This window comes from Pituophis catenifer, unplaced genomic scaffold (assembly GCF_029215685.1).
Source record: "Pituophis catenifer annectens isolate HBS135680 unplaced genomic scaffold, rPitCat1.0.hap2 SCAF_1, whole genome shotgun sequence".
Classification (NCBI taxonomy): domain Eukaryota; kingdom Metazoa; phylum Chordata; class Lepidosauria; order Squamata; family Colubridae; genus Pituophis; species Pituophis catenifer.
This window is the reverse complement of record NW_027256881.1, coordinates 47,155,808-47,170,765: the sequence shown is the minus strand read 5'-3', so window position 1 is coordinate 47,170,765 and position 14,958 is coordinate 47,155,808. Positions and strand designations below refer to the sequence as shown.

Genomic DNA, 14,958 nt, shown 5'->3' with positions numbered 1-14,958 from the left:
AATTTATTTATTTTTCACTTTTTTGGACCATCCATCTTCCTCAGAGAGGCACTCCGGGCAGTGTACAATAAAATGTTGAAATATAAAAACAGTATATAAAAGTTAAAGATTTAGAAGGTGTCAAGGATGATTAAACATGGTTAAATTTAATTAAAAGGTGAAGGGAGGGCTTTCAGGGCACTAGCCATCTCCTCTGGGATCTCCACGCAAGGTGGCAGAGCCATATTTTGTCTTCTTTTTGGGAGGCCAGCAGAGTTGGACCTGTTTCACCTCTGGAGGAAGAAGATTCCAAAGGGCGGGAACAGTGGCAAAGAAGACTCTTTCTGGATCTGCCATTTGGAGTTCTTTCATTGACAGGGTCTGCAACATACTTTCCCTGCCTGACTAGATGGGATGGGCTGATATAATGGGACAAAAACAAGAATACTTATTTTCAGTGCTGCTCATCAGTTTCTGAAGTGGAAACGTAACAGAGAAAAGTAGATCTAAAATTCTTTAACTTGAAACATTTTATAACTAATAAGGTTTGGCAAATTATCTGGACTTGATTGGGGAACTGGTTATTTTGGAAAGCTGTTAAAAGACCAGCTATCACAAATTATATACCATAGTACAATGAAAATCATTGTGAAACCACTTAAGTTATAAAAATTGCCACATCCAAAAAGTAAAATTTCATGATACTTATATGTCTTTGTTTGTTTGTTTGTTTAAACAAGTACTCAAGGCAGCTAGCAAAATTCAAAAAGAAAAGACAATCCAAAAACTATGTATATCATAGTTAATGTTAAATTTAACTGGTAGCTTTAAATTAAAATCCTGGTGAAACAGACACTTTTAAACTTATTTTTCTATCTTCTAGTGAGGGAATGTAGTCCATATCTTAAAAGCAATGCATACAGCCTGAGGTACTAACTACCATTCCTGGAGCAAGAAGGTCTTGCAATGGCCTAGACTAGAGTTATCCTCCCCAGACTCAAGTCAATAGCATAATCTGAACAGGATGAAAATATGACTTTAATTTAAGATAGCTGTATAAACTAGAAATGCAGCTGCAAACAAATTTAATTTGGAGGCCTTTCCCTTTGAATTGCAAGGGACAAGACCTGTGACATCATATCATCACCAGGTTTGGCAGGATTGAACTCCCAGACTCAATTTCTTCTATTTCTACAACTGGGGATAAAAAGGGTGCTAATCCTAAGAATTGGGGGGAAATGTCCATTCTATGGTGCTTTTTTAAAGAAAAGGAGATACCTGCTCTGTTTCCACCAAGACTCAGATACAAGAAAAGCACAATGTTTTGCTTCATAATTATTCACTGTGCTCATAACCATTAAACATGGTGCCTCGGTGGTGCAGCAGACTAAAGTGCTGTTAAGTGCTAGCACTTAGCTGCCAGCTGCCTGCAATTAGTGCAAGTTCGAATCTCACCAGGCTCAAGGTTGACTCAGCCTTCCATCCTTTTGAGGTAGGTAAATTGAGGACCCGGATTGTGGGAGCAATAAGCCAACTTTGTATAGAACAACACCGCTTAGGGGCCCCCCGAAAGCCCTAATAAGCAGGTATATACAAAAAAGTATGCAGGCTATTTCTATAATGCATTGTAAGCCGCCCTGAGTCTATGGAGAAGGGCGGCATATAAATTGGACTAATAAATAAATAAACATAAATTAACTGACTCCAAGCCATAACCTTATAAACTACTTTCTTTAAACTTGATATAGCTGTTACGCATATTATAGTCTAGCACAGTGATGCTAACCTTTTTGGCACCGAGTGCCCAAACTGGAACGCATGCACATGCGTATGCACACATGTGCACCGGAGCACCGGAAACCCGAAGACCAATTGGCCAGTGCGCATGCGTGCGACGGCCAGCTGGTCTTTGGATTTCTGGAGCACGCATGCACACCGACCAGCTGGTCTTCGGGTTTACGGCACTCTGGTGGGTGCAAAGACCAGCTGGCTGGCGCGCATGCACACGCCAGAAACCCAAAGACCAGGTGGCAATGGTGTGCATGCCCACAGAGAGGGCTCTGTGTGCCACCTCTGGCACACGTGCCATAGGTTTGCCATCCTGGGCCTAGCATATTTCTGAGCTCAGAATATAGACACTCAAGATTTTTGAAACTATAGTAAATAAAGCCATGCAATGTCCATTATATTTGGAAGGAGGCCATCATGAAATTATTATACGATTGCACATCTTAAGGATTCATATAAATCTTAATCTGCTTTCAGCTTTTAAGTGTCCAAAAATCTTGGTGGAAGAATCTTCCTTCTTGGAAGACAGTTTACAGGCTTGCTTTGTGATAAGAGCCGGAGTGCTAAACCAGGAGCAAGGTAATTAATCATCCACATTACTATTGAAGATTCAGCCAGATTCCCCAGAGGTATGTAATTTATTCAGAATAATTACAAGCTGAGAAGGGATTCCAAATAGCAATACATACACAAAAAATAATCTATTGAAAAGTCATAGGAGGAATAAAAGATACACAATTTTTCCCCTTTCCCTCATCCCCTCCCACACACCCCGTAAAACATGGAAGATGAACAAACCAACAGTAGCTCAAAATGAACCACAATGTATATTTATGACTATTCAGAACAAGAACTCTACAATCCCTAAAGCATCCAAACAACCCCCCTCAAAATGAAATTAGGAATAAAGGCATGTATTTATACAAAGAACAGAAATAGACACTCCCTACAAATAGGGAAAAGAAGCATTTTCAGAATGCTCAACCTCAAAAAAATGTGGGGTTGTTGTTTGTTTCAAATAAATTATCAGATTTATAGAGTGTCCTGGCCTGACCAGGACAATTATGGCTTCAGGTGGGTTTTTCTTCAAGAAAAAGGAATTTCAGCAAAACAGCAGATTCCCCAGAAGTACTTAATTTACTTCTGCCTTTGATCGTGGTGAGCTGGCACTAGCGCTAAAAGGGACCAGGCCACAATAACACCACATGGTGGGGACGCTGTCAGAGAGTGTTCTGGTACAGAGCATTAAAGCTGGGAATGGAATTAATCTACGGTGTTCAAACAAACCAGAATATATGGCTATTCAGGGTTTATGAAGTAGATTGGTTTTAAATGACTTGTAAGTCCAGTTGAAAGAATACTCAAATTTAGAAGAGAACTTGAAATAATTTTTATTTCAGATGATTTCAAATATAAAATGTTATTTCATTTCCAAACACTGCTATTATACTATTCACTGTGAAACTATATTCATCTCCCCATATTATAAAACTATCAAGAAAAATATGCCTGTGACTCTTTCATGCCCCTTCATGCAATTCACAATGAAATCATGAGCACAGGAAAAATATGGATAGTCAACAGTTTTAATCCACCCAATTCCTAATTTGTCTTGGTTCAGTCCATTTAATTCTGTTGCACACCTACCAATGAGAGCAGAATTACTTTTTCTGAGGTATTTACAGCTGTACTGCTGGACAATTGCAGTAAATGAAAGTTTCATCAAACCAATACCCAGAAACCTTCCGACAGTAAAATAAATAAGAAGCATGCAGGTACCCAAAAGTAAGTCAGCTTATCTGCAGTATTTAAAAACAGACAATATCCAAAAAGCATTACCTCAGTTTTGGTGATTTAACAACAGCAAAAAAAAATAAAAAAAAAAATCACAGAGTGCGAACAGCAAATCTAATAAGGATAACAAATTCTTCTCACTTTTAGTCAATTCTGAATAGGTCAGCTTGGACTCAGTTCTAGATAGACTCAGAAAGAATCTATCAGAAAGAGGAGAGAAGAGATGATGGCCTTGGCCTAATTTCAAAAGCCTTTTGCAAACCACCTATTCAGACTCAAGAAAGAATGGCATCGCTCTTCCTTGACAGTCATATTAGATGGTGAAAAAAAAAAAAGGAAGGTAGAAAAGAAAGCATTAAAAAAAAGACTGACATTGTCTGGGAGTGTGATAACCAAGAAGTAAGGCTATTTTGGTCGTAAATCTTTTGTCATGATACTGTCTCCTAATCTTCAGATAATAAACAAATTATATATTTGTCAAAGCATTTGCAATCACTCTTGTCCTCAGTATCTTTAAATTTTAATATATTTTAGCTTCCCCAAATAGTTTAATTTCTCTATAGGCTAACAATTTATTATTATGTTTATCATTTTACTTTCTATCCTTAAAATATTCTACTGTCAGTTTTGCTTCTGCGCATCATACTATTCTGGCCCAAAATGAAGAAAAGCAAAGTTTGCTTCTGTTTCTTATTCTCTGTTAGTTCAAGAGGAGAAAAGATACATAGATCCCAATTCATTCATTAAAAGTAGCAATAAAGCATCTTAGTATATGAACAAGGATTACAAAAGTATCGATCTATATAGCAATCTTTCTAGGGTAAAACTGGCTATGATCATATAATTTTGCCTGATTCAATTCCATTTTCATATGATTCCTTAGGATTTCTTAGATCTTACTTTCCTGACATATAACCATATACCAATGTAAATTAATTCCAAACTGACTCCATAGATTAGTTTAAATCTGGAATATAAACAGAAATCTTCAATGTGGCAGTGGAAATCCACATACAACAATTATGTAGGAAAGCTCTAAACTGAAAAACACTTTTAACTTATGGTTTAAAAACCCTGTTTTTGTGCACAAAAGCTTTGTAAGTGGTAATAAATATTCAAAATTAGCCTAATAGTACTTTCTCTGCCCCTGTAATATAAGTATAAAACTACCTAGCCAGGCACAGTTGGTTTGTAAACACACACTATTATTATTAGCAGCAATGAAGTACATTTGCAAACAGATTCTCCCACCCACTCACACATCACCCACACACACCAAAGCTAAATCTAGTCTTTATTTCTGATTGCTCAGATAGGCATAAGCTTCCTCATCGGCTTAGTGAAATAATGTTAAACCATCTGGTTCCCTAAAAGTAGGCAGAAGCTTTTGAAGCAATTAGGGCCATGTAGCAGTCAACTAATCTAATGGCTCAGCAGTCCTATGATCCAGCACAGCTGATCCTCAGTGACTTGTTATGGCAGTGTTTTTCAACCTTGGCAACTTTTAAGCTGTGTGGACTTCAACTCCCAGAATTCCCTTGCTGGCTGGGGAATTCTGGGAGTTGGAAGTCCACTCAACTTAAAGTAGCCAAGGTGGAGAAATACTGCATTCTGGCAATTTCTAAATTCCTAGAATGGTTCAGGTCTTGATTTAGTTCCAACCAGGCCGAATGATCAACAGTGTCCCCTTACTTCCCCCTGCAGCCTTTCTTTGTGCTACACTGAAGTTTTCAATCCCTGTTTCCGTCTACTTGGAAATTATTATCTGACATAAAGACATTCAGAAACACAGCATTAAAAACAAAAATCAACATTTAGGTTACTCACCTGGCATTCCACATTGCAGTAAAAAGCCTGCTTGCATTTTCCACACCGGGACAATCCTTCTTTCCTAAACAGAGGTAAGTATAAAATGGTCACACTTTCTTTACGACAATAGCAGCCTTTAGTACTGCAGCATGCAAAAAAAAAAAAAAAAAAGGACAAAGGCAGACTCATAGTTACATATAACAATCATCATTATTATAAAAAGTTGCCAAGATGAGCTTTATTCTCCAGACCAGGATGGGCAGTTTTTGGCTCATGGGCATCACTCTGCCAGCAGATATTTCTGGTTATTAGGTTCACTGCTACTTGACATTTTTCTTAGATCCATTCTGTAAAAGTGCCCATGGTTTTTTGAATTTTTAAGCAGGTCACTAGCCCCCAAATTATGTCTACCTCTGCTCTTTATTTTTATTTCTAGTTACTTTTCAAGAATTGCTTTCTGCTCCTGCATTAATAGTATAAGAAATACAAAAGAAAATAATAGGAAAAATAGGAGAGGGAAAAGGGGGGGGGAGGGAGGGGAGGGCTTTGACTTCTGACTTCCTTTGGAGCAGTAGAATAAAATAATAACATCAAACCTCAACTTTTTACTTTTACATAATAGTATAAACTAGCCATTTCTATAACAAACCTATCTAATTGGTAAAACCCAAAATCAAAGTTTCATTTTTTTTCCAGCTCAAGCACAAAATTCAGAAGCAGCTTCCAAGTAGAAACAAAGTAGTTGTATTTTTGTCTTTCATCAAAGCGGTTAGTTTAACCATCTCTGCTAACTCCATCAACTTCTGCATCCATTGTTAGAATCTGCATCCATTCATCCATTGTTGGAATCAAAGTTGGAAACAAATCATTTTTTGCATAAAGTAATCTTGCTGCCATCAATATATACAGCATCAATGTTCCAGGTTTTTGTTTTTTTCCAAATCTTTTCCCATTAAACCCAAAAGAAAAGTTTCTGGTTTTATCTTTATGTTCACTTTCTAGTATTTAGAATCTAGTATCTTATACTATTAATACATAAATAAATAAAAACTTTGGTTAATAAGAATTGCTTTCTGTTCCTATCACCTAAGCATAACATTGCCAAATATTATGATTTCCCTCTATGATATCTAGTGCTGTTACTAAGCCGTGTTCCCATGGTGATTCTTTGGGCTTAAATGATGCACAGAAAATATGGGAAGCCATGAAATCCAGCAAAGCCAAAGTAACTTTGCAAATCTAATCTAGGCTACCATGTTCTTTTTAGAGAGGAGAGCCTTTCTCCCGGCAACCCTTCCAAACAAACCATACTTATTCAGTCTTTTTCTAATTGTACTGTCATGAACATTTAAGGCCTGTAGATGTAACTCTTGGATTTTTTTGCAATTTCTCTGAGTATTGCACAGTCTGACCTTGGGGTGAATTTGCTGAGATGTTCAACTCTTGGGAAGATTGGCAGCTGTCTTGAATGTTTTCCATTTGTGAATAATCTTCTTCACTGTAGAATAGCTATTTCCAATTGTTTGGAAATAGTCTTATAACTTTCCCCAGATTGATGGGCAGCAACAATTGCTTCTCTAAGATTCTTTCTGATGTCTTTAGTCTTTGGCATTGTATTAACATTACACCTCAGTGCTGGAGACCAGCAAAGTCCTAAAACTTTGGCTCTTATAGTCACATTTGCTGATGATTAATTAATTGATCAAGGGCACTTGATTAGCAATACCTGGCTGCTACTTAGCCTTTTTATACCTATGGAAGTAGTAAGGGTCTACTTAGTTTTTCATACATGATTTCTACATTTTGGCATTATATTTCTGTTAATCCATCTATTAAGCTACAAATGTTACAAGCTTTTTTTCACAATAAAACTTCCTTTTATACATAAATAAAATAATCATAGCACAGAATAATGCATTGCTCAATAGTTCTGTAGGAGATGACCAGGCTGAGCCCCAGGGAAGGGTCAAACATGTCCTCAGTCTTGAGTCCCTTCGAATGCCCAAGAGATCTAAGTCCATCCCACCTTGAATTCCATGGACTCTTATCTACCGTCAATTTGCTTTGTCTGTTAGTAGTTCAGGTTCATGTCAAGCCCCAAGGAAATGAGGAAATCCAGGCCACTCAAGTGAATATAAAAGTTAATTGCAAGTTTAAGTTCCCTATAAGAATCTGAACTACTAACAGTATATATTAAAGGATAATCATGTTTTAATATTGAATGGATCATTTTTTTACATGTTAGCTCATTTTAATCTATTTTTATTTATTTGATTATTTATTTATATCTAGGCAACTTGACTTCCAAATGATTCTGGCTTACAACTAAAAAAATATTATGTAAAAAGAATACAGATTAGAAGCGCAAAATAGAAAAACTGATCCGAAGCGAACCGAAGCAGAGCAGAGCAGAGCAGAGCAGAGCAGAGCAGAGCAGAGCAGAGCAAAGCAAAGCAGAGCAGAGCAGAGCAAAGCAAAGCAAAGCAAAGCAAAGCAAAGCAAAGCAAAGCAAAACAAAACAAAACAAAACAAAACAAAACAAAACAAAAGCAATGCATAGTAATGCAAAGCAAAGCAAAGCAAAGCAAAAAAAGAGGCTCACAGTCACCCTGTCTCCAAGACCTGGGAGAACAACAGGGTCTTCAATAATTTTCTGAATAAAATAAGGGTGAGAACAGACAAATCTCTGAAGGGAGATCATTCTATCTAGAGGGTAGGAACTGCAACTGAATACATTTCCTGGATCTCTCAAATGTCATTCTTCAATTGATAGGACTCAGAGATGGACCATCCTGGACAGGCAGAGGCAACAAGAGAAAATTACCTATATAATTGTACTTTATTGCTTTTTATTTTTATTGGTTAATCCACTATATAATAGCATATATTAAGATATTTTATATTATTTTGGGTTAATTTATATTAACTTTATATTAGGCCCTAATATATATTCTATCATATAGAGATGATGTGTCTCCACCTTTATTAGTAGTGAGGCTACACAAATAATTGGGAAAATAAGAGGACAAGAAAATATAAAAGATATCCCATCTCTTAGGGCTTATGTCAAGCTCTTATCCGGATAAGACTTGCTGCTAAGTAATCACACTTCCAGGTTTGCATTAAAATTGTTCTGATTTAGAAAGTTCTGTAGAGGTCTTGGTGGATTCAAAGGATCAGTGAAATCCAAGCAAGGCCGTTCAAGGAAGAATTAAACATGAAAAAGAATGGGACTTGCCTGGAAAACCCAGCCAATGGATTGGGCATCCTCAGATCCAGACCTCAATAGTTTATCTGATTGCAAATAACTCCACATAGAGACTGCTCCTTGCCACTCCCACCCATCATGCCATCAAAAAGCAAATGATACTGTTGTCTGCTCTTCTTAAATATAGCATAGGCTACTTTCATTTTAATCACACTGAAACAAGATTTAGCTGCCATCTATGAACTACAAAGTATCATTTTGTCCTCAAGCATTGTGTTCAACTTATCAAATACATGCAGACTTTATATGTGGAAATATACTAGTGCAAAAAACAGCAACTAAGATGATTAAAGGCCTGGAGACTAAAACATAAGAAGAACAGTTGCAGGATTTGGGTTTGGCTAGTCTAGAGAAAAGAAGGACTGGTGGTGGTGGGGTGGGGGGGACATGATAGCATTATTCCAATATTTGAGAGGCTGTCACAAAGAGGAGGGGGTCAGTTTATTTTCCAAAGCACCTGTAGGCAGGACAAGAAATAATGGATGGAAACTAATCAAGGACTGAAGCAGTGGTGGGTTGCTACCAGTTCGCCCGCAAACTGGTAGCAGCGGCGGTGGGAGGCTCCACCCACCCACCTGGACATCATCAAATACAATCTGCGCCAGTGGCGGGTTTCAAATTTTTTTACTACCGGTTCTGTGGGTGTGGCTTGGTGGGTGTGGCAGGGGAAGGATACTGCAAAATTCCCATTTCCTCCTGATCAGCTGGGACTTGGGAGGCAGAAAATAGATGGGGGCAGGTCCAGTCAGAATTTTTACCTACTCAAAATTTCCGCTACCGGTTCTCCAGAACTGGTCAGAACCTGCTGAAACCCACCTCTGATCTGCGCATGTGCAGAAGCTTCTGCACATGCACAGACGGGGGGGGCGCATGCAAGCAAAGTGCGCGCATGAGCGAAGCGGTAGCAAAGGTAAGTGAAACCCACCCCTGGACTGAAGCAACCTGGAATCGAGGAGAAACTTCCTAACAGTGAGAACAACTAACCAGTGGAGCGGCTTGCCTTCAGACCTTGTGGGTGCTTCATCACTGGAGGTTTTTAAAAAGAGACTGGACAGCCACTGGTCTGAAATGGTATAGGATCTCCTGCTTGAGCAGGGGGATGGACTAGAAGACCTCCCAGGTCCATTCCAGCTCTATTTTGACTCTCATTTCTACACAGCCAGACTTCAGAATTATAGATGTCAACTGGTGCCAATTTTTTGGACATATCTATAACAATTATTGGAAAAATACATTTACTCACATACTTATCGGCTCTCCACTCACGTAAATGAGGGAATGACCCTAACGATTTGAGATTATGCATTTTCATAACAGGGATGTTACATTCGTTCATGATTAATGTCAGTATTATTTTTAATTTATTGTACGTCTATTGCTGGTCGAGGACCGTCATAAAGTTTGATTCATTCATTATTCACACAGCCAGAGACCCCCTGCGCAGTTTCTACATGCCTAACCGCGCTAGGCGATGGCCCTCAACGCAGGGCGGGCACCTGTTGAGCCGCCGACTGTCTGACAACCGCATTAAGCACCCGAGGTGGAGAAGGAAGCGGCTGCAATTTAGCCACAGCCCAGAGCTAACATCCGGGTTTAAGAAGGAGGAAGAGGAGGAGGAGATTTTTTTTTTCCTTTTAAAGCACGAGAGGCGCAAGTTCCACGAAGGCCTTTCGAACTCCCCCCCCTCACCCCGCTGCCCGCATCCCATCCCGGTGGGACCCGGGGGGGGGGCGGGCGGGCAGAGCACTCGCTCGGCCTCGTTTCCTTCCTCGCAGGGCGGCCGGCAGCCCGTCTTCCCTCTGCGTGTGATACCTGGCAAAGCAGCATTCGCAATGGTTGCCCCTCTCGTTGACGGTCAGCACGCAAGTGAAGGCCGGGCAAGAGAAGAGCAGCTCCCCAACGACGAAACGGCGCAGCGCCCGCAGGCCCCGGCCCTTCCCGGGGCTCTGGAACTTCTCCAGCCGTTCCATCTGGGAAGGGGCTGCTGCGGCGCGCATGACTCCAGGGGCGCCGCTGCTTTCCTTCAAGCAACGCGGCTCCCGGATAGCGGCCCGTCACTCGGGGCTATTAATGGAGCGGCCGCCACCCGCAGCGCCCGGCTCCAGCGAGTCAGCCACCGCAGGCACATACATGGGCATGAACGGCGGCAGCCGCCGGCTCCCTGAAAAAACAGTGCGCCGGAGCCCGCTGGGTCCTAAAGGCAATGGGTGCCGCTGAGATCGGCCATAGCTCCCCCGCCCGCCACTTTGGAAGGAAAAGTTTCGACGGCGCAATTGGAGGAGCCCGTGGCTGGGTTTGCTGCATCTTCCCGAGCGCTTCCTTTGCTTCCCCGCGATTTATTAAAATCATGCACTGGGCTTTTGCACCCGTAAATTGTGCGGAAACCCAATCGCGCTTAGTGGCATCGCTTTGGGTGCAGGCTGGCTTGTTTAGGGCAGGGGTCTCCTACTTGGCAACTTTTAAGACTTGTGGACTTCAACTCCCAGAATTCCTCAGCCAGCTTTGCTGGCTGAGGAATTCTGGGAGTTGAAGTCCACAAGTCTTAAAAGTTGCCAAGGTTGAAGACCCCTGGTCTGGGCCTATCTACAGTAGAAAATAAAAACGGTCTGATCAGTGAGGGTAGTAATACGAATAGGTTAGGATCCAGAATTATTGGAGGTGGGGGAGAGAACCCCACTAAAAATGGAGTAGTAGTAAAATATTATTCGTGTGATATTTATGGCAGTTTAAAAAGCATATAGCAAGTTTCTTTCAAAGAGGTTACAGTTGATGAAATGGAGATATTATGGCTAGATAATAAGAGTTCAGTTCAGTTTAACTATTGAAATTTTATTAAACTAATATTCCTTCTAATTGACAGTGGGGTGAGAAGTATCTAAATTTGATAAAATTGTAGAATCGTCTAGTGAGGGGCGGGGGCAGTGGTGAAATTCAATGTTTTTTTAACTACCGGTTCTGTGGGCGTGGCTTGGTGGGAGTGGCAGGGAAAGGATTCTGCAAAATCTCCATTCCCACCTCACTCCTGGGGGAAGGATATTGCAAAATCCCCATTATCTCCCCACTCCTGGGGGAAGGATATTGCAAAATTTAAAGAGCCTTGATAGTACAGTGGTTTAGTGCACCCTGTTATTAACACAGCTGCCTGCAATTTCTGCTGGTTCGAATCTCTCCAAGGCTCAAGGTTGACTCAGCCTTCCATCCTTTCTAAGGTAGGTGGAATGAGGACCCAGTTTGTGGGGGCAATAAGCTGACTTTGTATAAAATATACAAAAGAATGAAGGCTATTGCTTAATGCATTGTAAGCCTCCCTGAGTCTCCGGAGAAGGGCGGCAAATAAATCAAATTAAAAAAAAAAAATTCTGTTCCCACCCCACTCTGGGGCCAGCCGGACAGGGTATTTGCCAGTTCTCCGAACTGCTCAAAATTTCCGCTACCGGTTCTTCAGAACCTGTCAGAACCTGCTGGATTTCACCCCTGGGCGGGTGGGGGAGGGGCTGACAAATCCACTCTGATTTAGTCTTAAAACCATTGACAGTTCATTTGGATAAAGGCAGCCAATAGGACAAAGGACCTAAGTGTGTTCTTTGTATGCTCATTTCAAGGGTCGAAAGGGTCACATACTGTTTTAATTTACAGCCATGCAAATGGGTATAAGCAGACTCTATTCATGTTCAATCAATAAGTTCACTGAGTATATTATACTCAAGAAATCTGCTGCATAATGGATTTGTTCTTGGTTGTTTGCTACTGTAAGAAAGTCAGCACTCGCCCACCCTCCTAGAGAATGAAACATTTTGGGGAATATTAAAAAGGCAGGATAGAATACTTCCCCTAAAGGAGAAATGGGAAAAAATCTTAAGAGAGGCAGAAACCAGCATCAGTCTCCCTGCCCCAAGCAGAAACTGAGGCAGCCAGGTTTTAGAAATACAGATTTGGTAATCCATTCAGAAAGACTGGCTCAGACAGAAACTCCAGATAAGCAATTAGAAAAGACAAGAGTAGCTCAGACAAACACCTAGGGTTTGCATTTCCCCTTTTGCCTATAGAGCCAGCCATGACCCCTACATGACCACATAGTAATCAAAAGTATAAAAAGCCACCCTACTCTCAACTCCATTTTCTAAGCTGTCCCAGAGCTGCATGCTGTGTATGTGTCAGTGGTGGGGTTCAACTTTTTTTACTACCAGATTTGTGGGTGTGGCTTTGTGGGCATGGCATGGCATGGCATGGTATGGTATGGTTGGCGTGGCAGGGGAAGGATACTGTAAAATCTCCATTCCCTCCCTACTCCAGGGGAAGGTTACTGCAAAATCCCCATTTCCTCCTGATCAGCTGGGACTCAGGAGGCAGAGAATAGATGGGGGTGGGGCCAGTCAGAGGTGGTATTTACCGGTTCTCCGAACTACTCAAATTTTCTGCTACCGGTTCTCCAGAACTGGTCAGAACCTGCTGAATATCACCTCTGGTGTGTGTTGGTTCTGTTCACCAATAAATGGATCTTTCTTTCTTAAGCAGCCTCCATTTTATTCCCGGCTTGGAACTGGACCTGGATTTTTCTTCCTACACTACCCACATAGGAAGTTTATATGCTATTCTTTTATTCACTTGGGAACAAGTATTTGTAATTCTGTTATACACATTGTTAGCTCAACAACTTGTACTTCTAAGCAATCGAGGAAAATTAGGTAAGGATGAAAGTTCAGGATGTACATATTTATTTTACACATAAATCCATAAGTCTATGGGTAAATAACCATTCATGAGAGAAGGAAAAATACTATTTCATTGATGATGCTCACCCTACCAAATCACACACTAAAAGCTGTGATCCTATAGAAACTAATCTGGGAATAAATCCAATGAACACAGTTGGGTTTACTTCTAAGTAAGTATGCATAAGATTGAATCAAAAATAAATACTTTGAGACTACTTAGCAGCTTGAACTAAACTGCAGGGATATCATTTGATTTGGCAGTGGTTTAGTAAACAAACCATGATAATAGTAAATTGTAGTTTATTGTAACCTCAGTCATAAATGAGATTGCTCATACGTGTTTATTTCCAAGAACACAGAAATCAGTTTTAGGAGGATTCAAATCAGTGGCATCGGTGAAGGGCAATTAACATAAGACTAATGGATTCTAGTGCGTTTTCAGCATGATGATATTTGCATTTGTATATTTCTTCAGTTTTCATGTCAGAATTTGGTGCTTAAATGCAATAATTTAATTATTTTCTTGTTTGAACTTATATTTTTGATGTGATTTTGTGATTATAACCTGAGATCATTTTATTAATTGATATTGTTGATACTGTAAATGCTTTATTACAAATAACTTGATTGTAACCCCATTGCCAGTAGAGTCATTGTGGCAGGCTAATAATGAATGAATGAATGAATGAATGAATGAATGAATGAATGAATGAATGAATATTTGTGGCTTAATCATAGTTGAAATAATTATATGGATATAAATATACAGATCCAACCTATGGTGTGTTCAAAAATATTTTTGAAAATTATGTGTGAATCCAGCAAATAGCTGATCCCTCCCTAAACTAGGACTGGCCATCGTTTTACAGAATAAATGCACTTTTCTGTATAGCATGGATCTTTCTACCTTAGAATATTATAGTACTCTCCCTCCTTCCTTGTCATCTCAGTCAGTAATGCTTTTCTGAAGCCAATTAGATTTGTCAAGCTGCATTAGTAGAACAGTAGAATAATCTAACACTTCATTCACACCAGAATATAGTGGATCATTTATTTTTCTGGTAATGTTTACCATTTTCATTAATGTTATTAAATCAACTTAAATACTACTAATGATATTACTCGTGTCAGATTTCCCAAGGCATTAGTTTGATGACTTAGCCATGGCTACAATTAACAGGCAGAAATTGATTTTAAAAAACGAGGAATGCAACAGATGAACAGAGTTGAACATGTCTTTGCTATGAATATAACAAAAAACTTCCAACAATTATATTCCCTTTAATTGCTTTACATTCTGTTTATGTGATCATTTAACATGTAACCATCTTGCTTTCTAGCAGTGCTGTTCCCGAATTTCTTACAATGTAGATTGATAAAAGTATCACAATAAAATCCAAAAATAAATACATGAAAATCATAAAATGAGTTCAACATGACTCAATGTGATTGAGGCTCCAAGCAAACCTTGTCTGTAACACATTGTAAAGCATACATACTGGACTCAATTGAAATCCTGACCCCAATATCTGGGAGAATTGCCAGGTTTTCCAAATCTTATCGAAGGCTAATAGAGTTGGGACCATCTGAATCATTTGGGAGGTG

General features: G+C 39.8%; 1 protein-coding gene across 1 annotated transcript in view; it reads right to left on the bottom strand.

Moving 5' to 3' along the window:
- Window positions 1–10,712, bottom strand: part of SMYD2 (SET and MYND domain containing 2) — a 33,089-nt gene extending 22,377 nt beyond the window's left edge. The window contains exons 1-2 of the mRNA XM_070948955.1: window positions 10,451–10,712; window positions 5,389–5,452 (exon numbers count right to left, since the gene is read on the bottom strand). Coding sequence (XP_070805056.1) covers window positions 5,389–5,452; window positions 10,451–10,635 — 249 coding nt within the window. The 5' untranslated portion in view covers window positions 10,636–10,712. The remainder of the gene's footprint in view (window positions 1–5,388; window positions 5,453–10,450) is intronic.
- Between the last annotated feature and the right edge of the window lie 4,246 nt (window positions 10,713–14,958).